This window comes from Onychomys torridus, chromosome 12 (genome assembly GCF_903995425.1).
Source record: "Onychomys torridus chromosome 12, mOncTor1.1, whole genome shotgun sequence".
NCBI classification, from domain to species: Eukaryota; Metazoa; Chordata; class Mammalia; order Rodentia; family Cricetidae; genus Onychomys; species Onychomys torridus.
In genome coordinates this window covers 67,870,092-67,891,279 of record NC_050454.1, presented here as the reverse complement: position 1 = coordinate 67,891,279, position 21,188 = coordinate 67,870,092, and the positions used below count along the sequence as shown (strand labels likewise).

The 21,188-nt window shown below is 49.0% G+C and overlaps 1 protein-coding gene across 1 annotated transcript in view; it reads left to right on the top strand.

The window, feature by feature from the left end:
* Positions 1-21,188, top strand: part of Urb1 (URB1 ribosome biogenesis homolog) — a 59,006-nt gene that overhangs the window by 11,367 nt on the left and 26,451 nt on the right. Inside the window, exons 6-20 of the mRNA XM_036203290.1 lie at positions 549-634; positions 2,100-2,234; positions 3,171-3,295; positions 5,545-5,740; positions 6,526-6,663; positions 9,761-9,934; positions 10,767-10,896; positions 11,562-11,678; positions 12,707-12,819; positions 15,042-15,161; positions 16,357-16,473; positions 16,992-17,130; positions 17,796-17,966; positions 18,953-19,146; positions 20,565-20,783. Coding sequence (XP_036059183.1) covers positions 549-634; positions 2,100-2,234; positions 3,171-3,295; positions 5,545-5,740; positions 6,526-6,663; positions 9,761-9,934; positions 10,767-10,896; positions 11,562-11,678; positions 12,707-12,819; positions 15,042-15,161; positions 16,357-16,473; positions 16,992-17,130; positions 17,796-17,966; positions 18,953-19,146; positions 20,565-20,783 — 2,174 coding nt within the window. The remainder of the gene's footprint in view (positions 1-548; positions 635-2,099; positions 2,235-3,170; positions 3,296-5,544; positions 5,741-6,525; positions 6,664-9,760; positions 9,935-10,766; positions 10,897-11,561; positions 11,679-12,706; positions 12,820-15,041; positions 15,162-16,356; positions 16,474-16,991; positions 17,131-17,795; positions 17,967-18,952; positions 19,147-20,564; positions 20,784-21,188) is intronic.

The window sequence follows — 21,188 nt, the reverse complement described above, 5'->3', positions numbered from 1 at the left end:
TAGAGAGTCATTGTTGACTTGAAACAGACTTTTGGTTTGACTTTAAAAAAAAGATGCGTTTTTCTTTTGTAGAAACTGTGTGTTGCTTCAGGCTTGTGTGGAGCAGGTGAAACTGTCATTGCTTTGACATTTCTGTGTCACCGCTAGGTCTGAGTTGTTCTTGGTAGAGGAAAGGGTGAGTCAAAGAGAAAGGCAAGCGAACTACTCCCCACGCCCACCAACCCCAAGATGACAGCTGTCTCAAGCAGCCCGAGCTTGTCTAAGTGGGATACAGGTTCTCAAGGACTGTCACTCCGAGTCCTCTCCCAATAGTACCGACTTGCTTTTACTTCATGTAAGAAAGCATTAAACGGTGCTGGGCCAGTACCAAGCATCGTGCACGTCCTGAGCTCATTGTACCCTGAGATGTTCTTGATTCCCTAGGCCGTGGAGCAGGTTTAATGTTGAAAACTTGTGTGATTAGTACAGAACTTGAACCAGGTGTGGTGGGGTTTGCTCCTCATTTCAAAGTACCTGGGGGTTTAATTCTTTGCAACTTTTATTTTCAGAATTGATCCCCTGCATTTTTAGCTCAGGCATAAAGGAGGATAAGATCTCTACCATCAACATTTTGTTGTCTACACTGAAAACAAAGGTACCTGTCTGTCTTGTTGGTCTTTGAGAATGCCTACAAGCCTGCTTCTCCGCCATCTATATGTTTCAGAGTTGAGCTTATGGTGAGGTAGTTTGGACAACAGCTTCTTAGGCTTAAACTTGGTCTTGAGGGGAGTTAGTCCTGGAACTAGAAGTTAAAGAGAAGCCAGAGCTCGGCAGCCTGCCCCTTTTGTTACCGTAAGAGGGAAGCTGTCAGTCTGCGGTTCATGGTAGCTCAGCTGCAGTAGTTTGGGCTATAAATGCAAGTGATGCTTTCTTTACAAGTGTTCATTCGAGTCATGTTGATATTCTGCCATTTTCAGGTATCTTAGGAGACATTTTAAAACTTGGTGGAAGGATCATGGCTTTTATCTAGAGATACTTTCAGTGATCAGTGAAGAAACTGATCCTCCAAAATGAAAAGTTGGAAGCCGGTGCTTTAAAAAAGGCTAATAACTATGGACAAAACATTAGATAGTATTTACCATAGGGACTCAACTAACAGGGTTTGACTCCTTCTCTGCCAAGGGAGACTATTTGGAGATGTCTGGAGGTAGTTTTGATTGTCCCTTGTGAATGAGATTGGTGATGTTACAACATCCTGCAGTACAGCTCCCAGAGTGGAGGCCGAGAAACCCTTAGAGTCAGGTGAACCATAACGAGAGGGATTTGTTCACCTACCAAACTAGTGCCTCTTTTTTTTATAACAGCGTTCTCAGTGCTAGCAAAGAGGCTGTGAAAATAAGTGCTTTCCTGGAGAAAGTACTGAGCCTTGAGGGACACAGCCTCTCTGGCATGGTGTGTCAGAGTTTTACATATGTTTGTACCTGAACTTACGGTTGTTCTTTGCATTAGAACCACCCATGTGGAATACATGTTCCTGGGCCACAATGACAGGGGGAAACTCTGGGAGGGGCTGAGATCTTGATCTGGATCCTTTTTGTAAGCACCAGCACCTGCTCCCTAGACAGAGATGTGGTGGAAACTGTTAACAGGATTCTGATCATGGCTTTTTGGGGGAATAGCTAGCGTGTTGGGAACCACTGTTACAAACACCATAGGGAACAGTGGTGTCAGTTACGGTCCAGTCAGGCACAGAAAGGGAAAGCCCTCCAAAATGAGACTCTGATGCAATTTTGAATAGTGTGAGAAAAGCTAAACCTTGTAAATAAAGGAAGCATCCAAACTGTAAATAAATATAACCTCATGCAAAAAAAGATAACCAGCTAGTACACATGTGCATTGTGGGGGAAGGTCAGCAGGGTTAAAAGGAAACACGCCAAAATGGTAAGTGGGTATTCTGAGATATTTGGGAATGTTGGCAAATCCTGTTTCTCTTTCTGTTTTTCCATTTCTTTGGTAATTTATCTCCCCTTGGCATACATGCTTTTTTAATAGTAGAAAACAGTGAACAGTATTATAAAAGTGATAGACTTCCTTTTTCTTTGTCTTCTGACTGTATCCAGGTAATTCACAATAAAAACATCACAAAAACCCAGAAGGTGCGTTTCTTTACTGGGCAGCTTCTAAACCATATAGCTTCTCTCTACAACTGGAATGGGATCACAGATGTCAGTCCAGAAAACCCAGAAAGCGCTGAGGTAAGTTGCCAGGTTTCACTTAGTCCTTGTGTGTGACCTCACAGCCAGGAGGAAAAGGCATCCCTACCCCAGACCTTTAAAGAAATCTCATACCATCTGTTTCTTTTGACTTATGGTTAGATAAGTAGATTAACTCTTTGCAAGATAAGACACAATTTCTATAGGTTTTTATTCTGGTTGTGGAGCAGTGAGAGAGAGTAAACCTCTTTCTGTTTTTCATGAGAAAACAGTCACCACCGCAGAGTGACATCCTGGCTGGCCCTGCCATGCCTGTCTGGTGGGTTTGCAGGACTCCTCCAGGCTGCATCCTCTCCTCTTGCCTGCTCTTCTCCTTTTAAAGTACCCAGCTTTTATAGTGCAACTTTTGTATTTAAAAACTCTGTCTAGAGGGCCTCACATTTTGTTTATCGACAGATAATTTATGTTACAATTGTTAATTCATTACTAAATTAAAACAGTCACTCTCACATTGGCCTAAGCCTAGCATTCATCTTGGTTTTCTGTGGATGCTGCAGAACATGGACTTGGCTACCTGGTGAGGGCTTAGTTTCCCTGTTAACTTGATGGTCATTTGCCTCCTGAGAGCCTACGGTTGCTTCCTTTCATCTTGGTAACTTGCCCATGTCCTCCTGTTCTGAACATGTTTTTGTGTGTTCCTCATCAGGAAGTTGCACAAGCTGATGAAAGCACTTTATTCAAAAGCATGAGACAAATTAAGTCATTTTTAACTTTTTAAAAATACAAGTTTGAACTTGGCCCTCTTGAGAGTATAGTTTCTTGGTGATCAGTGTATGTTTCCTGGGTTACTTGTTTGCTTTTTCGTTGACCTCAGGTATTTGATTTACAGTATTTTCTTAGCTGTCACCCTCTAGTGATGCTGCCCAGTCTTTATTCTGAACTAGGCCCTTGGAATTGATAGTTTGTTCAACTTTCCAGGTGTCTGCTGAAGAGGCGGGGAAAGCCATGGTGAGGGACCTCGTTCATAACTTCCTGATAGATCTCTGTTGTTCTCGAAAGCATGGCATTAGTTTTTATGATGCCTCTTTGGGAACTTCTGGCAGGTAAAGTACATTGCTGTGTGAACCCATGTGTGTGTGTTCTGTAAAGGGTGGTGGCACGTCCTGACCATCCAGTGGAAACCAGCTAAGCGATGGCACCGGTGCTTAGAGTCAGAATCATGGACATGATTAAACTTAATTTAGGGGTGACCTGGAGCACCTGGAGAGTGTCTGGATGTACTTAAAGACAGTAGTGTCCTCTGGATCTGAGAAAGAGTTCCCTAGAGTGGGCCTTCCCCAGGAGGGAAAGCTGTTGGCCCCAGCTTTATGGTAGCCCTGAGCTCTGTTGCCCCACTTTTGCAGAAAGGAAGGAGGCCACATAGAGGGCAAGGCACTTGCCCCATGAGCAGCAGAGCTTGCACTGGGTGCAGGAAATCTGATTCCAGACCTGCTCTATGTAATAGCTGAATGGCCCCTGCTCCTCCAACATGCTGCCAGTGGGTAGGACATCAGAGGGGTGGTTTTGTGTATTTCCTAATTCACAGTTACAAGATTTTATCAGCAAGGAATGTGTTTTTGTAGTCGGATAACTGTATGTCTTTGCTTGTTTCCTCTGACAAGGCAAATGATCAGTCGGCCCTCCTTCACAACAGTAAAAGACGAGCGTGTCTTCTAGTCCTTAGACTCCTCTTGGCTGCATAGCATTTCTTTTATGAAGTCAGGCTGGGTATGGTAGTGCACACCCTTAATCCAGCATTTGGGAGGTGGACGCACTTGAACCTCAGAGTTCAAAGCCAGCCTGGTCTACATAGTGAGTTCCAGGACAGGCAGAGTTACATAATAGAGAGACTGTCTCAAAAAACAAACACACACAAAAGAATTCAGTTACCTGTAACTTGGAATGGCTGTAGGGACATAGTTGAGTCCTTCAGCGTGGTGGCATGGTGGGAAATCTTCTTTGTGTGACTGTGGATTTGTTTTGAGATTATTTTGATTTAATTTACTACATTCTTTCACTTTGTAATATTTCCTATTTTTATTTTCTTCTGTGTGCTGGGAAGCAAACTAGGGTTTTAAGCCTTCTGGACAAGTACTCTACCCCTGAGCTGTATCCCTAGTCCTAACTTTCAAAAAACTTAATCGTAGCTTTTTTTCCCATCAGGATGAACTCCTTTCCCTGTTAAAATGCAACTTACGGATTTTAGAATCCACTACCATGTTACAACTGTTGGAAACGCCACACACCCCCAAGCATTTCCCCTCTCTCGCTGCGGCCTTCAAAGCTGAGGTTAATGTGGCAAACAATGGGGTTTCTATTTGGGGTTGGGGAGGGAACGCTGTGCTGTTGGGAGTGGAAAGAGCTGAGGAACTGAAGGAAGGTGGCCAGCAGGCGCAGGGCTCCTCCCTCACGAAGTCCCACCTCAGGGACACTCCCCTGCTGACCCTTGCTCACATAGCCCTCTGCTGTCATTGCTCTCTTGCCAGGCCAAAGCTTCTGCGACTTCTCTCCACCATGTGCCTCTCTGCTCATAGTCTGGTTGGTGAGAAGTGAGAGCAGAGGCTGGTCATTGCCTAGGACGGTGGCTGCCGTACAGTAAGTGGTCAGCAGACAAGGTGCCAGTGTGGATCAGGGGTGGCAGCCTATTTCTGTAAGGGCCGAAGAGTGTGTTAACTTGACAGGCCAGTCTGACTACCCAGCGTTGACATGAGTGTCCGTAGGGGAAGACAGATGCTGTAACCTCAAGTAAGACTCAAAGGCAGGTGGTAGCCATAGTATGGCAATGCTGGTGAGCCGCCTAACTAATGAGCAGATGGCAGAGCCCGGGTACATCTGGATGCCCTGACTGCCCGGGGTCAAGCAGCTGTGAAAAGTAGTCTTGTCTTCAGGCTTTGGGCAGATAAGGCCTAGAGCCCTGGAGCTTCAGCTGTAGAGATCCTGGGATTGTGCTTCCTGTTTGAGGTTTTTTCTGCTTGCTTTTGTTTATTGGCCAGGCTGGTCCAGAGCTCGTTAACTTAAGGTGACCTTCCCACTTCACTCTTGAGCATGGCATTTCAGGAGCATGTTACCATGCCAGGCTTTACTCTCGTCTTCCTCTCATGCTTGAAGATGCTTTCGTATTTGGGGACACCAGGACTCTTTCCCAGGGTATTCCTTCCCTAGGGCTCTCCTGCAGGCCAAGGCATACCACATCAGGTGCCCTGGAGAAAGTGTACTCACTGTCATGTGACTGCCGTGTTCCCCGAGAGGACTTGGTGCTCCGTGTATTTGAACTCCTCCTGCTGACCCTCTGGTCTGTCCCTGTTCCTAACAGAGGAGGCAACCTGACACTCTTACACTTCTTGTTGAGTTTGAAAACTGCGGCTGGGGATGAGCTGGTGGCCACTCTTGTGGTGAACATTCTGAAGGTGTGCCCGGACCTGCTGACCAAATACTTCAAGGAAGTTACATTTTCCTTTCTCCCAAGAGTGAAGTCCACTTGGCTGAATAATGTGAAGCTGCTGAACAAGGTAGAGAGCACAGCGGAGCTGTTAGCTGGACAGGGCAGTGTCTGAGCACTTGGGGCCAGTGTGCATGCCGGCCTGCTGGGATGTGCAATGAGGCCCTGTCTCGGGGCTACTTTAGACCATGGGATTCGGTGGTCTTGCCCTCTGGTAGCATTGGCTTTTCACTGAGCTGGATTTGGAACTCTCCCTTTGACTCACTTGAAGTCATTGCTGATCTTGGGAGTCACAGGATAGGCTGGGTTGGTGAAGTCTGACGAGGACAGTAGCACTTGCAGGATGTGATGAAGTATTTGAGTGCTGTGTATTAATCCCTGTCTAGCCCCATGCTGCTGAAGGGACACTTGTGTGGTTGTATAGCCTGGTGTGAGTCCTTATGATGTGGCCTGTCACCACTGAGGTCCAGCTGTGACACCATGAACATATCTGTGTTAAGGATTTCTCTGAAGTATTTTCATGGAGCTCTAAAAGGGCAGTGTGGTTAACTGGGCAATGTGTGCACACCTTTAATCCCAGCCCTCAAGAGCCAGAAGCAGTTGGAGCTCTGTGAGTTCAAAGCTAGCCTAGGCTACCGAGCGAGTTCCAGCCAGGACTACACCCAGAGCAACCCTGTCTCGAAAAGGCAAGGACGATGTGCTTTGTCATGCACCTGTCAAGTGCAGCAGTGACTGGCGACGGAGCCCTTGTTACTCTAGTAGTTTACGTAGTGATTATGTATGAGTGGATCTGGGGGTACTTACAGGCAATACCTTCTTCCATCCATAACCCAGTCTCTTTCTTCCCTGCCTTAGATCTATGAGGCCCAGCCAGAGATTTCCCAGGCCTTTTGGACCAGAGAGTTTATCCCCTTGCCAAGGCTCCTGGCGATGGTGATGGTGACCACAGTGCCTCTGGTGTGCAATAAGATCATGTTCACTCAGGCATTAAATGTAAGTCACAGGGGTAGAGAAATCCTCAGTGGTCAAGAGCACTGGCTGCTCCTCCAGAGGACCTGGGTTTTCCCCAGCACATGTTGGCTCACAACCGTCTGTGACACACTCCGGTTTCAGGGGATCTGATGCCTTCTGGCCTCTGTTGGCACTGCCTATGTGTGGTGCACATTAAAAAAAAGAAAAGAAATTTAAAATTTAAAAACAAAGGTAAGTCACATGCGCACACGTGCACACACAGCTTTCTGTTGCAGAGCCCTCTGCTGTGTATGATTCCTGAGAAGAGCTGCTGACTGCATTTGACTGTTTTCTCAGACAGGATTTGGGTTTAAAGTCAGCTGTGAGGGACAGATCTAGTCAGCTGGGGTTAGCATTCCTTCCAGAGGTGACTAGCATGGTGTCCTCATCTCTGCTTCAGCATGCTGTAGGGAACCCGTCCCTCCACACTTCTGGAGTCCTGTGTGGGTGCGGGAAGATTGGCAGTAGAAATTCACTATTTCAGGGTACTGGGATATAGTGGGGCCAAAACTTCCAGCCAATCTCCATTTCTTTCAAGGGCCTTTTGGACCAGGTGCTAAGATTTCTGGGGAACATTACTTTGAGGAGCAGCTTTTTTCTGGCTGTGCTGGAGGAAAAAATGATACTTAAATTTCTCATCATTACCTAGTGGCAAAAAACACTTGCTTTGCTTCCCGAGGAAGTTTGGTTGCCAGCACCCATGTTGGGCAGCTTACAGCTGCCTGTAACTGCAGCTCCAGGGCATCTGACACCTTCTCCTGGCCTCTGCAAACACCTGCATTCATGTGCCCATATCCACATACAGATACACATACACATAAAATAAACTTCAAAACAATTCACATCTTTACTTCCGGTGGATGTCCGCATTTCCCGTCAGAAGCGGCATTCTGAGGAGTCCTGTTCTTTACCACCGTGTCCTAGTTTTATGTGAGTGGTTGTTGATTGTTGACACACCTGCCCCTGGACTCTGGCAGCCCATCCTAAGCCCAGGGAGCCTGATATCCACTGAGAGTCTTGGTACCAGAGAGCCATCTCCAGCCTTCCCGAGAGGCCAGGCGGTTGTGTGACGTGAGCAGGGATGGGGTCAGCCATGGTGCTCTGCACAGTCGGGTTGGTGGGGGCTGTAAACCACTGGAAGGTTTTGTCACCTCCTGAGACTGCAGTGAATACTTTGATGCCCCATCCAGGGTTCACGCTGAGTGTGTGCAGTGTGTGAGGAGAGGTAGCCTGTGTGGGACTGGGCAGAAAGGCCTTCTGTTCTCTTTGACAAATCATCCGCAAAATTAGGTCCCGTCTGTTTTGTGGAATGATTACCGTTTCCCAAGGGGCCTCAAGGAAATGGGAAAGAACTCAGCGGATGTACCTCCCGGAAGCCTCATATGCACTTCTCCCTGCCCAGCCCCTGCGGTCAGATGAAAGGCTGCCTTTTACTCCCAGCTCCTGGACTGAGTGACTCAGCAGTGGCTGAGCACATAGCTGTCTCCCCTAGTGGCAGTCATTCTGTGCAGGCCCAGGACCATCGAGCCACAGCCTTGTCCCCATGCTCACATGCCCCCAAAGAGCTGAGACCTCGCACTGCTGGGGATGCATGGATGTGAACGCATGGATGTGAACAATGGCTTCTAGGCTTTCGGTTAGGAGTTGTGTGTGTTATGTTCCCTATGCTTTCCTCTGAGAAGTCCCAGCAGTGTGTATTTCAGAATCAGAAGGAGGAGAAGAATGGGAAGGAGAAGGATTGGCTGCAGGGTTTGGAGTCCTAAGTAGTTCCGTGCTCCCTCCACTGTGGGCACTTGGGAGCGCTTTTTAAGGCCTGCCTTTGAAGGGGTCCCAGCCATGGAGCCATTGCTGGGTCTAGAACATGTCTCTGTTCTTAAGTGGAAGGCTGGAGTTCTAGGCCGTCATGGTTATTAAGCTAAGTCAGAAGGCCTTTTGTGTTTTGTGGTAAATATCTACTGTCCCAGCCAAGCTCCACACGCCCCAACATGGATGGGAGCACGTGGGGGGGGGCGTCCTGGGAAGGTGCATATTCTGCTAGAATCGGTAGAGAGCCAGGGACCAGCAGGCTGCTGGCTCAAGAATGCACTGCCCCGGTCAGGGCTCTGGCCCACCCACCCCTCTTTGACAACAGGATCTATGGGCCTTGAGCGTCACTCAGTCTCTGAGGTCATTGAGGACCTTGACACCCTTCTTGGTTGTCCTCTGACTGAGGGGCTCTGGCTGTCAGAAGTGTGGGGTGCTTTCTGCCGTACTCGGTCCTCTGTCACTGTCACAGCACCAGTGGAGGCCGAAAGTCCAAGAGTGAGGGACCTCGTGGTTCGGCTTCAGTGAGGTCCCGCTCACCGTGCTGTCACAGACACAGGGTGAGTGAACAGAAAGAAGTAGAGTGCTTGCAGAAGTGAGGTGGGGACACATGGTGAGAAAGGAAGCCAGAGACAGGGACAGGCTGGTTTAATTCTTTGTTTTTGTGAAGGTCAGGTTGGCCTTCAACTCCTGGTTGTTCTCCTGCCTCAGTCTTCTGGGTGCTAGAATTATAGGCATTCACCACTAGCCTTGGCTCATCTTAGAAATCAACTCTCTCATGAGAACTGTGTTAATTCATGACTGAAACCTACTCAATGCTCAGTGATCCTACCTCCTAAAGGTTCTGTTACCTCTTAGTACCACCATATTGGAACAGGCTTCTAGCGTATGAACCTCTGGGGGACAGATGTTATCCAAGCCAATACAGATGCTTCGTCATCCTAAAGGCAGGCTTCATCAGGAACAGCCTGACATCTTTTCTTACCTTCTTTCTGCCTCTCTTGAGGTGAGTGCTTCTGTGGACACCAAGTGGTCGCTAGAGAGATCCAGGGCTGTCACCGCAGACCATCTGTCCTGGCTGAGTGGTCATCCGAGAAGGCTTCCCGAGAATTCCTGGGGACTGCTGTAGTCAGACCAAATTGATGTCTAAGGGGAAGGTCCTCACCATCTCTCTCAGTGCAGAGTCTAGCCTCTCCTCTGCCTCCCCATAGCGACCCGAGGAACCAGCCCAGGCGTCCATCTGTAGACATGACGGATCTCACTCTTCCCTTCCCAGTTGGACAGCATTCCTGTGAGACACGCAGCCTTAGCCCTTGTTTCGGTCATTTTGAAGAGAGCATTAAAAACAGTTGACCACTGTCTGGATAAAGAGGTTTGGCAAGATTCAGGCGTGTACACAGCTGAGATGATGGGAGACTTTGTTCAGCTCTTCAGAGAAGCCTTGAGCAAGGTGGGTGTAGGTCCCAGTTTGACTTTTCTCTGCATACCCCTTCACCAAATACAGAAGAGAGAGGGGCTATCCTGGGAATGTGGGGTGGGAGCCACAGGATGTGTCCTCAGCTGCTGGACAGTAAGCCAGTGGGCAGGAGCAGCTGATAAATGTTTGCTTCTGTCTCACTTAGAACAAGGTCCTTGGGGGAGCTAAGAGTCAGACCATGCACTTGCTGGCATAGAAACAGTGGGCTCTGGTTCTGGTGGACCTGTGGCTCATCAGTGGCTGTCCTATGCCTGTAAGTGCACCTACTGATGGTATATGGCTCAAGGAAAAGCAAATACAGGTGGGTGGCTGGAGGGACCCTTGTTTCCTCCATGGCTAATTCTGCTAATAAGGTATGATTTCTACGCACTGGCCAGCAGTGCAGAGCACCCTGGTGGTGCTTGGCCAATTACTGGAGCTGTTCCCAGGAAGGGTTCTTCCTGCTCCACTGTCTGGTCTGGGTTTAAGAGCAAGTGCAGTTTTAGGATAGACTGCAGGAACGAGCTTAGAGCAGGAGCCTGTTCTCCCCTCCTCCTGCTGTGTACACTAGCCTTGCACTCCCGCGTGCTTGCTCAGTTCTAGGATATACTGCAGGAGCAAGCTTAGAGCAGGAGCCTGTTCTCACCCCTTTGTGCTGTGTACACTAGCCTTGCACTCCCGCGTGCGTGCGTGCGTGCATGCGTGTGTGCTCCTCCTCCCTCTCTGGCTCTGTTTTTGCTGTTTCCCTGTAGTGTGTTCAGTTCAATGATTTATTTCTGTGTTTCAAGTGACTGGTTTTTATTCTTTGCTTCTCTTTCTCACTTAGAATTTGCCAGATCTGAACACAGTTATTTGGGTCTGGCAGTCACTGAAAAAGCAAGAGATTAAGCAGGACCATGGGAACGGGAAGAAGAACGGTAGCAAGACTCCTGCTGCCTCAGAGCCTGTCCAGCACGGTGAGGGCTTCAGCTGCTTCTGCTCTTGACCTGGCACACAGATGACAGGCAGCCTGGGGTGGCTCCTCTGAGAGAATCCTCAAGGAGTTCTGGATCAAGTCCCCTCTGGCTGTGAAGAGATCTTGTATTCTTTCTTGTTCAGGGAGAAGCATTAGATGGAATTGTAGATTGAATTGTAGTATCTGTTAGAATTACATTTGGTCCTTCTGCCTGCACCATGTCTCTCTGAAACTTGGCTGGTGGTGCTGTGTGAATGGATGAGGACTCTTGGTGCTGTGCAGATGGAGGTGAGCTGTGTGGCCACTCTGGTGTTAACATTTGGTGTTGGCAGGTGTGGTTTTTCCATATTTACATCTTGATTAGTTCTTATGGCAGCACCCCAGGGCAGTCCTTGCTGTTTGTCTCTGTTGCTTAGATGAGGACTGGAGAGCCCAGAGACTGGTAACCTCGACCTGAGCAGGCTGCAGCAGGGAAGTGGGCTAAGACCATCTCCGTGGAGCAGTATCAGCCCTGATACCACATTGGCCCTTAAATCTAGTTACTACATTTTCTGTTGCCTGAGTGTTCAGCATGCAGTTGGCTAGGGCTTGTGGCATGAATGCTCACCTGATCAGGAACAAAGGGCAAGGATTTGTCCTAATGCAAACTGTCTCCCTTTGATGCAGACGATGCAGAAACCATTCTTCTGAAAGCTGTTCTGCTCCAGGTCATATGCCTCTACCAGCAGGTTGTTCCCCACATGGTCATGCAGTACAACTTTGACTTCAGCAAACTCCTAAAAGGTGAGTCTTAAGGGACTGCAGGCAAGCTGCCTCTGTTTCTGCCAGTAGGGATAAAGGATACTCCAGTAGACTACAGCAGAGTCTAGGAGCTGAGGATCCGGAAGGGGTGGTGGGCTGTTTACCAGCAGATGTGACCCATCACCGTTCCTTATTTGTACCACTATTTCTTTTGATAGCTGGGCCCCATGACTACCCATGAAGTGAACCCTTAGGGAAGCGGCGAGAGCAGAGAAGGGAAGCCATGCTGAGTGAGCTGCTCAGGGCTGCCCTCAAGATTCGTACTCAAGGCAGGGTGCGTGGGCAGCAGAAAGGGGAGCCCTGTGGAGGGGGTACCATCCTGTTTGTGCAGATTTACCCCAGTGAGGTTCAAACCACCTGCTATAAGAGTATCATCACGCTTGCCTGGACATGGTTCCTTGATGGTCAAATTTACCTAATAAAATTTACTTTATAATTGGGCCTGCAGAAGATGACTTGCAAAAATGCCATTCTTGGAACTTATATGTTATTGAAATATATTTTTGAGACTTGTAATTAGCATTTTAATCATCAAGGGTGAAAAGTTGTCTTTTCCATGAGAATATAAAACTTAAAGAAATCCTTCCCAAGCAAGAGAGGAATTTAGAGACCAGGATCCAGGCTCAGGCTCAGTGGTCATAGTTTCTGTCCACAAATACTTATGGCCTGGATAATAGGGCCCATGCCCTGCAGAGAGTCATGGAGGGTTGTAACATGAATGAGTTAGTAGCCACACTTGGAGGCACTGTGATGTGATGTAGTATGGGGACTGCAGTTATAGGATAGGTGGGAATTGGCTGAGGGACAGACAAGGGCTGTTGTGGGCATATAGAATTTGGACTTTTGTTGAAAAACTTGGCTAGGCATGGGGTAGAGGATGTCAGGTGAGGTGTGTTTCTCACAGCCTTGGCGAGGGAGCATGGAACACAGAACAGACTATCTCCTTCTTTTTCTTCTCTGGGTCAGGGTGTCAGCTCTGGGTAACCTTGTGTTTTCCTGTCTGTCTGCAGGCATCATCTCTGAACAGGGCCCTCCCGAGGAGGTCCCTCCCATCTTGCAGCACCACATGCTGAAGGTGGCCCTGGAACTGCCTGCCAACAAGTTTTTGTGGCTAAAGGCACAGGTAGGAAGTGGAATTTGCAGTCCTCTGCTACCCACTCCCGGGCTGGCTTCCTCTCCTTTCAAGGCTCTTGTCTGTCAGCACACTGGAGATAAAGCACAGCACTTTTCTTTGTTCTGACCCTGAAGGAACTCAGTGGTCAAGGCGAGGGTACCACCATGCCAGCAGGTACTGTGTTTGCACATCTTCAGTAACATCCTCCAGGATCAGACTATTTACGCATGGAGGGAAGGTCAGCAGGCCCTGGATGCTCACCAATGCCCTTGAACCCCAGATCCGTTCCTGCTGTGTACTGAGGGCATGACCAACAAGGTTAAGTGTGCTTCTGAGTAGCTCAGGTCGTATAATGGCTTGGTTCTTATGTACAATTTTTATATGGAACCAGTAGCATGGAAATACATGTTGGCGTTTCTACACACAGCATTTCCAGAAAAGTCTAAGAGTGCTGCAGCCCTGGGGTCTGTGTGTATTTGCATGATGCTCTCTTTCTGAGTTGAGGACAACTCATAATTGTATAAGGACTTACCACGTGGCAGGCTGTGCTTTGGCCTCTCCACCCAAACCACATCAGACAAGGTGCTGGGGTGGCAGAGTGCTCAGGATACTTCCGCAGTGCTCCAGCTCTGTGTGGTGGGCCCAGGCAGTGCTGCCCTGAGCCCTCCTCTCAGCCTCCAGCAATTTCTATCCTGAAGTGACATGTTAGATGTCGTTAGATCAGTAGATCTTGATGTTACACGTAGGAAGTTGGAAACATTGTCTTCTTCCACCCTGGTGCTAGGGCTGGAGCCCAAAGCCCGTGCCTGCTGGTTACGCCACTGAGCCGCTTCTCTTCACACTGTTTTGTTTTTAAATACAAGAAACCTGGGCCTCGTGGTAGCACCAGCAATCCAAATCATAATACGCTGTGGAGTAGCGGGCAGCTTATATGTAGAATATGGGAGTCAATGCAGATGTGTCATTGAGACAATAAAAGAAAAATTAATGATATCATTAATGTTTAGAAGGGGAATACAAGCATGAATGTGTGCACATGTGCTTGCATTCTCACAAAACGATTCGTTCACGTGTGTATGTGCACAGATCACTAGAAAGACAGGCAGAGACCAGGACACCTGTTATCTCTAGAGGAAATAGAGGATGGAAGAAGAGAAGCTTTGTCCCTATGCTCCTGTTTCCTGGGGAAGAAGTACAAGTGAAAGGGTGGACGTATCCTCCCCAAGTTAGCAGGACACTAGTGGATAACCACACTGTCGTTCGTATTTGATGTCAAGAAGTGAGCCCTTTGAGACAGCCCGCTGTGAAGATGTGCTGCCCAGTGCGTTCAGAAGAGTCTTTAAAGATGGCAGATGACAGGATGGAGGCAGGAAGCAGGCACCAGGCAGAGGGCGGCAAGTGACACAGTGCTGTGGAGCTTTTCCTTTGGTGCTCTGTGGTATGGTATCATGAGTGTCACAAGAACGGTCACACCAAGACACACTCACCACAGTCTTTGTCCATGGGAATTCCCCGGAAGAGGCCTCTTGGTGTGGAAGAAGTGGCAGCATCAAGACGCTAATTGACCTCCGAGCTCCACCCACCCGTGTTTCCAAAGCACATCTTCTGTGTGGCGTGCGTACCGGACCAGTTATCTCCAGCACTTCATCACCAAGGGCTGTGACTAGGACAGAGAGTGGCCCAGGCTCTGGGCCAAGCCATGTGTTCGACATCTGGAAGCCTTTTTGGAGGGCTCTGTTATGTATCCGCTGAGTGGTTGGTTGTGTCTACACAGGGCCCTGGTGGAACACAGCCATGCTGCTTCGGTTGAGGGGCCTCCGCACTTCCCACCTGGGCACGGCGTCTACACCAGAGCTTGGTTTCCAGGACATAGTTAGCTCTCCGACTCTGACTTCTAGGAGTCAGTCAGGTCACAGCTATACATACCACTTCCTAGGTTGAAGGGAGGATTCAGTGAGCCGTTTCCATGGAGATCCTAGAACTGCAGCCCATTGAAATGCTTCTGTGTTGTTACTGCTGGCTCATTACCACGGCTGTTGGAGGTTTTGAATGAGTGGTCTAACCTGAGGTTTTCTATGTGTGAGATCCAGCACTCTTCACTGAGTGGTAGTTGAAATGAGATGAAGTGAAAGGCCTGGCAGTGTCCTGGGCATGCAGTCACATGTTTCTCAGCAAGTAGTGCCCTTGTTAATTGTACATTTTAACGACTTGAGATGATGTCCTAACTCTAGGAAGGCCACGATGCAGAAATCATCGGAGGAGAGCGCTCAGTGTTTTACCTGTTGATGAAGATGTTTGTGAACAGTGGCCATTTACAGCTCAAGTCGTCCACTAAACTTCTGATCATGAAGGTCAGTATCTTGCAGCAGTTTCTCATCTGACAAGGGTGTACGTGGCCTTCCTTATGGGGGTGATTTAGAATGTGGTAGGAGAACAGTAGATTTGTGTGGGTTCTTATTTGGGGTGTAGTACATTTGGAATTTTTATAATGTTTTCATGTATTTACTGTGTGTCCGTGTGGGGGAGGGTGTCAGAAAGAGAACTGTCTGTTCCCATGGAAACTGTTTCTGAGCTCTACCTTGTCCCTCATTCCCATGCTGGACTTTCTCCAGGCTTTCCAACTTTGTGACCTTGTCCATCGCCTATATTCAGGTGTCTGCAGAGGCAGTGTGCAGGAGTGAGGACTTGGTTCTCTTCTCTTTCCTACATGTGGCACTCACTTTTCCAGGGTCCCTTGACCAGCAGGCATCATAGTACTCACCTGTAGTTAACTCAGGGGGTCTGAGGCCAGATCTTCACACCCTGTCTCAGAAACACTAACCGTGGCAGCCAGTGCTTTTGGAGTGCCCCGGTGTTTCTTTGCGGTTTTCCTGGAAAGGCTGATGTTGCTGCATTTTCCGCTTCTTGTCTGAGCTGCTTGAAGGCCACCCTGTTTGAGTCCCTGCCCTGTGTAGCCATTCCCTTACCGACCACTCAGCTGTGAGCTCCACCCCAGCCAGATGTCATGACTGGTAGCTGCAGAGGTGGGATTGACAGTCGGGGTGTTTGGTGCACACTGTTGCAGGGCCTGTGCCACAATAGCACTTAGCCCCTGAGTCTCCTATGTCAGAGGACCTTTAGGGGTATCATATTGGCAAATTGAGATCCTGTCTCACTAAGCTCTCCCCTGGTAGGAATGGTATCCTAGACTTGGAGTTCCCTTAGGCTAAGGGTTGAGTCATGTGAGGGGTCATGACACATGCTTATCTGGTCTTTGTGAAAATCCAGATAAAAACAGTTCCCCAAGAACCACCTGGTTCATTCTCCTTCTTATTACAAGTTTAGGAAAGGGAGTACAGAGCAGTGAGAAAGGAACTGTGTTGTTCCCAACGGGGCCTGGAGTCATGTCCTCAGCAGTGGGCTTCCATCCTAGGAGAGCAGCTTTTGGAGCACACATGAGGCTGGTGCATGCAGCCCGCTGTAACCTGGCGGCACATTGGTGTGAAGCTTGCAGCTGCACAGAAAGCAGGTCTTGTTCTGACATTTGCATGCCTCTGCCGCCAACAGATTCTTCGGGACACAGGTGTGTTCGAACACACGTGGAGAGAGTTGGAGCTGTGGCTGGAGCACCTAGATAGCACTTCAGAAGAGCACAAGGAAACCATCATTCAGTTCCTGGAGCGTGTGAGTGCATCGCTCCATGGAACGGAGTGTGCTCTGGGGCAGCTGATTCAACCAAACTGAGCCTTTCTAGATGCACCCATGCCAGAAGGCTCCTGCCATGACTCACTTCCTAATCCTGCTGACACTGAGAGCCCACTCAATGTTAGCATCTGAAATAGCAGTATGCTACTGCATGCTTCTTGTTCTCACTTGGGAAGTTTGTTTTTGCAGGAAGGAATAAGGTTATCCAAAAAGCCAAGTTACAAAGTAACTAGAATGGAAGAGATCCTTTTAAAATTGTATAACAAAAAGCTTTAAAAATTTTTTTTACTAATATTATATATATATTATTAAATATTGTATATATAATAATAATAATAATTATTATTTATAATAATAATAATTATTATTATTATTTATAATAATAATAAGGACATTTAGCATTTTCTTCCTTCCTTTAATTTTGACCAAGGGCATTTGGGACTTTTTTTCTATTTATTTGTCACATTTGACTGTCCTCACCTGCCTCTTATATTTAGATATTACTGACACTGGTGGTGAGTCCTTACTCATACACGGACAAAGCTTCTGAGTTTGTCCAGGAAGCCAGCACCCTGCAGGCCACTGTGGGGAAGCAAGACGCCGATGATGTCAGCATTCCCATCTCCCACATCGATGGTAGGTTCTGTGCCCAGACTACTGCCTGTGCTCCGAGTCTCGGGCTACAGGAGCAAGTTAGACAGAATGAGGCGTGTGCCGAGGCTTCGGGCAGAGTGCAGACAGCTCATTTCCTTGTGTGAAGTACGAGCCCTTCAGCAACTCTGGAGAGGAAGCTACTCCACACTGCGCTGTGTATGGAGAACTTACCTGCTGGGAGTTTCTGTTTGTCTGTTGTCTGCTGTGCGCTGGCACTGTTAGGTCTTTACAGATCTCACAGAAACCGCAGAAACCTCCTCAGAGCTCTAAGGTGAGGGAAGTAGAGCTGTCCTTCTTTAATATACAGTTGAGAGAGCTGGGGACAGAGAGGCCAAGTCACTTTGGCTCTCACATTGACTTCCTAGCAATTTCAAGAGTTGAACTTAGATGCCCAGGTGCTGGTCTGTGCTGTGGCCCTCTCGGGTGCCGCTTGCTTGTTTGGACATCTGTGGTAACATCCCTGGGCTGTAGTTACCACCTTAGCTGAGTACCTGTGCTTCATCAAGGGCCTTAAAAACTGCAGGAGTGTCTGCATCTGTCAACCTCTAGGAAGCATTTTCCCCAGAGAGAAGTTGGGCTGTCTTGGGCTGTTTACAGTGGGATCTTGTGGTGGCTCCTTCCTAAGCTAGCCTCTCCCTCTGTCTCAGATGTGCTGGACATGGTGGATGTCCTGGTGGAAGGCAGCGAGGGCCTGGATGAGGAGATCGGGTTCTTGTTAAATGAAGACATGATTCTGCTCACCTTCCCCTTCAGTGCTCTGGTTCCTGCAGCTCTGGAAGCCAGGAATAAGCTGCTCCTTGGGACAGAAAGTAAAGCAGGTACCTGTGCCTAGTCAGAGTGTCTGTGGAGGTTGGGGTTGGGATACCAGTATGAAGAGCCAACATTCGGATTCCCCAGAGCGATGGGACCTCAGCCTGGGGCCCAGAGCACAGGGACGGATGTTGAGGCGACCAGGCTACTGGCAGAGCAATCCTTGAGGGATGAGCCTAGAAGAATGTGTTCACATGGCTCCATGGAACCAGCTAGCTATCCCCTTGAGGGATGAGTCTAGAAGAATGTGTTCACATGGCTCCATGGAACCAGCTATCCCCTTGAGGGATGAGTCTAGAAGAATGTGTTCACATGGCTCCATGGAACCAGCTAGCTATCCCCTTGAGGTTTTCTCGGTGCTGCTCAGTCCTGCTGTCGGAATAAGGATGAATCTTGGCTATCTGTTGGGTTTCCCAAGTATCTTAGACCTGAGAGCACTCACAGATCATAGTAGTCTGGAGTACCCAGACTTTACCATAACATGTGAAGCCCCATGGCAATGGTTTGAGGATCAAAGTCTCCTGACCTTGTCATAGGCCAGTCCAGGTCAGGTGGCTCTCGTGGTGGTTGTCTTCGAGGACGTGGCCCAGGGATATAGGCTGTTCTCATAGCTATACCATCTGATGGCATGTAGCTAGGAGCACTGGGGAAGGTGATCTTGGTCATCCCAGAGCCTCTGATCGAGCAGCAAGTGCTGTGCCTGGAGAGGGACTCAGGTGACAAGGCAGAGGAAGGCACAGGAAAGCCACAGGTAGCTTTGGTCTAGCTGTACATGTGCCGGAGGACCTGATGTCAGACCATGCATGTGCCCTCTATGTATTGAACTGGAAGCCAGGATACCATAGGAGCGTGTACCTTCTTGTGTGGGCATTTGACCCTTCGTGGAGCTGGCACTCAGTCTCCCTGAGTCTGGTGTGTGTGGGAAGCGGTTGCGTCAGCGTGCTGTAGAGGCAGTCTACCTCTCCTCCCTAACCCGCCCACCAATCCCTTGCAGGGGAAAGCGTCCTGGCATATCTGATTGCGGTGCTGACAGACCTTCTCCATACCCAGAGGGACCCCCTAGCTCTGTGTCTTCTGCTCCAGGCTTACGATAAGTGTGAGACTGCCAGCCTGCTCTGCCGTCAGCAGCTCGCCCGGTTTCACAGATACTACCGCCTCTGGATTCCTGAGCAAGCCCAAGAGGTCTTGGTGAGCTGCACTCACTGCTCCTCCAAAGTGTTTCTCCATGATGCTATAGCTAGATGTGCATGGTCCAGATGCTGTGTAGTTTACAGAGTGAGCTGAACCTTCCCGTTTCCTCTGCTCAGCTGGCGTGAGTGGAGCAGCTCCCTAATGATCGTAACTGGTTCATCACTGTTTCAGCCTAGGACAGGAAGTGGCCTCTTCCTCTTTCCCCTTACTCAGTAAAGTGGAGTGCTTACAGACATTAGTGTGCTCGGCTAGCAGACCTGCCCCTCAATACCCCCATGAGCTCCATGCTAAAACTGGGAGAGGAAATTGCTGTGATGTTGTGTCTAAACAGTCTGGGGCACCAAGTAAATCTTGTGGATTTGTATGGATTCACTCCATTTCAGCGTGCTTAAGAATGCAGATAGCTTAGGGCCTTTGTCTTGTGATGGTAGCCATGTTAATGGTGTGCCATGTATATTTTAAACCTTCTGATTCACCACCTCTGAGAGATAGGTCAAGATGCTGATCACCATTTATATACACATAGGGAACCTGAGGTGCAGAGAACTTGCACAGCAATTAATGGTGGGGCAGGATTTGATGAGTCTGGTTCCAGAGCTGATGTCTAGACCGCCACTGCCATCTTCCTCTGCACAGAGGCATGGTCCCCACCAGTCAGCAGGCAGTAGAGTTCAGTCCTGCTCCTCCTGTGTGCTGGTGTTGGTGTCCATCCTCTGCGGAGTGATCACAGCTGGGAGTCACCCTTCATGGTGTTTATTTCAACCTGACTTTCAACCTGACTGTCAGACCCTGACCATAATGTGACCCAGCTAGCAGCTATGGGGCAGGATCTTGAGAATCCGCCTTTGTAATACTGTCCCAAGTAATGATGTGGCCACACTGGTCCTCAGACCGTACTTTGAGAACCACTGGACATCTGTACACAGTGGCCTTGAGCTCATTAGCTGAAGGAAGTCAAGTGTTCTAAAGTCCCAGGGGTAGGTTTAGACAGCAGCTTGGTGGTGGTAAGTGAATCGTTTCTGTTTAGACAGGACTGTTCTGGATCCTTCTTTTCCTTCTACTCATTGTCCTCTGACAAGGTACTCGGGGCAGGCAGTAGCTTGCACAGGCTTTGCTTTGGGTGGTACTTTCCTAGTTAACAGCAGTGATCAAACCCCCTTTGGTGGCAGTCGGCTCCTCACTGAAAGGTCTGTTCATACCGAACGCTAGGTGCTCTGCACTCTTGGCAGGCACGTTCTGGCTTGACATCAGGCTGTTAGTGTTGGGGTTTCCTTGAGTGCAGCACCACACTGCACCAAATGTTTAGTGTGAAATGCCTTCATTACCTTCATTACATGTTACCCAGCTGTTGCCGGTGTGTGCACCTTTGCTTCTAAGGTAAGTTCTTTTCCATTCTGTCCTTTTTGATCCCTCAGCCACTGCAGGTACCCAGCAGTTCTGTGCCCCATGGCCCCACCTCATCTTCTTGCTTCTCCACCGTGCTGCAAACAGCGTATGAGAGCCGCACACTTGGGGACAAGAACGTTCAGACACAGCTGCTGGCTGCTGTTCCGGGTCTAGCTCTGCAGCAGGTGCTGTGCTCAGCCAAGCAGGTGCTGCTGTACCTCAGGAGCACTGTGGAGAACTTCAGCCAGGTCAGTACCTCTCCTCCTCCTCCCCTCCTCCCAGCCCTCCACCTGCAGAGAGTGCTCTTCTCTGAGTCTGTACCACAGTGGTCACGCAGGGACAGGAGTCCTGATATGCCACGAGACAGACCCCAGCTCTGGAGCCTGGGCTCTTGGCTCTGCTGCTCCTGTGCTGGCCCCTCTGCGGGCAGCTGTGCAGAGGCAGACCCAGCTGCTGCTCCTGTGCTGGCCCCTCTGCGGGCAGCGGTGCCCATCTGTCTGGGCCAGTGTGCGTACGCAGGACAAGGTCCCTCCTGTGGTAGCCCAGCAGTGGCAGCAGAGCCAGGCCTGTACTTTGATGGTTTGTGAGTCCAGTAGCTCACTGTTTTTAACTTGCTGCTGGTGGGCTCTATAGCTCTTTAGTTTGGGTTTTGC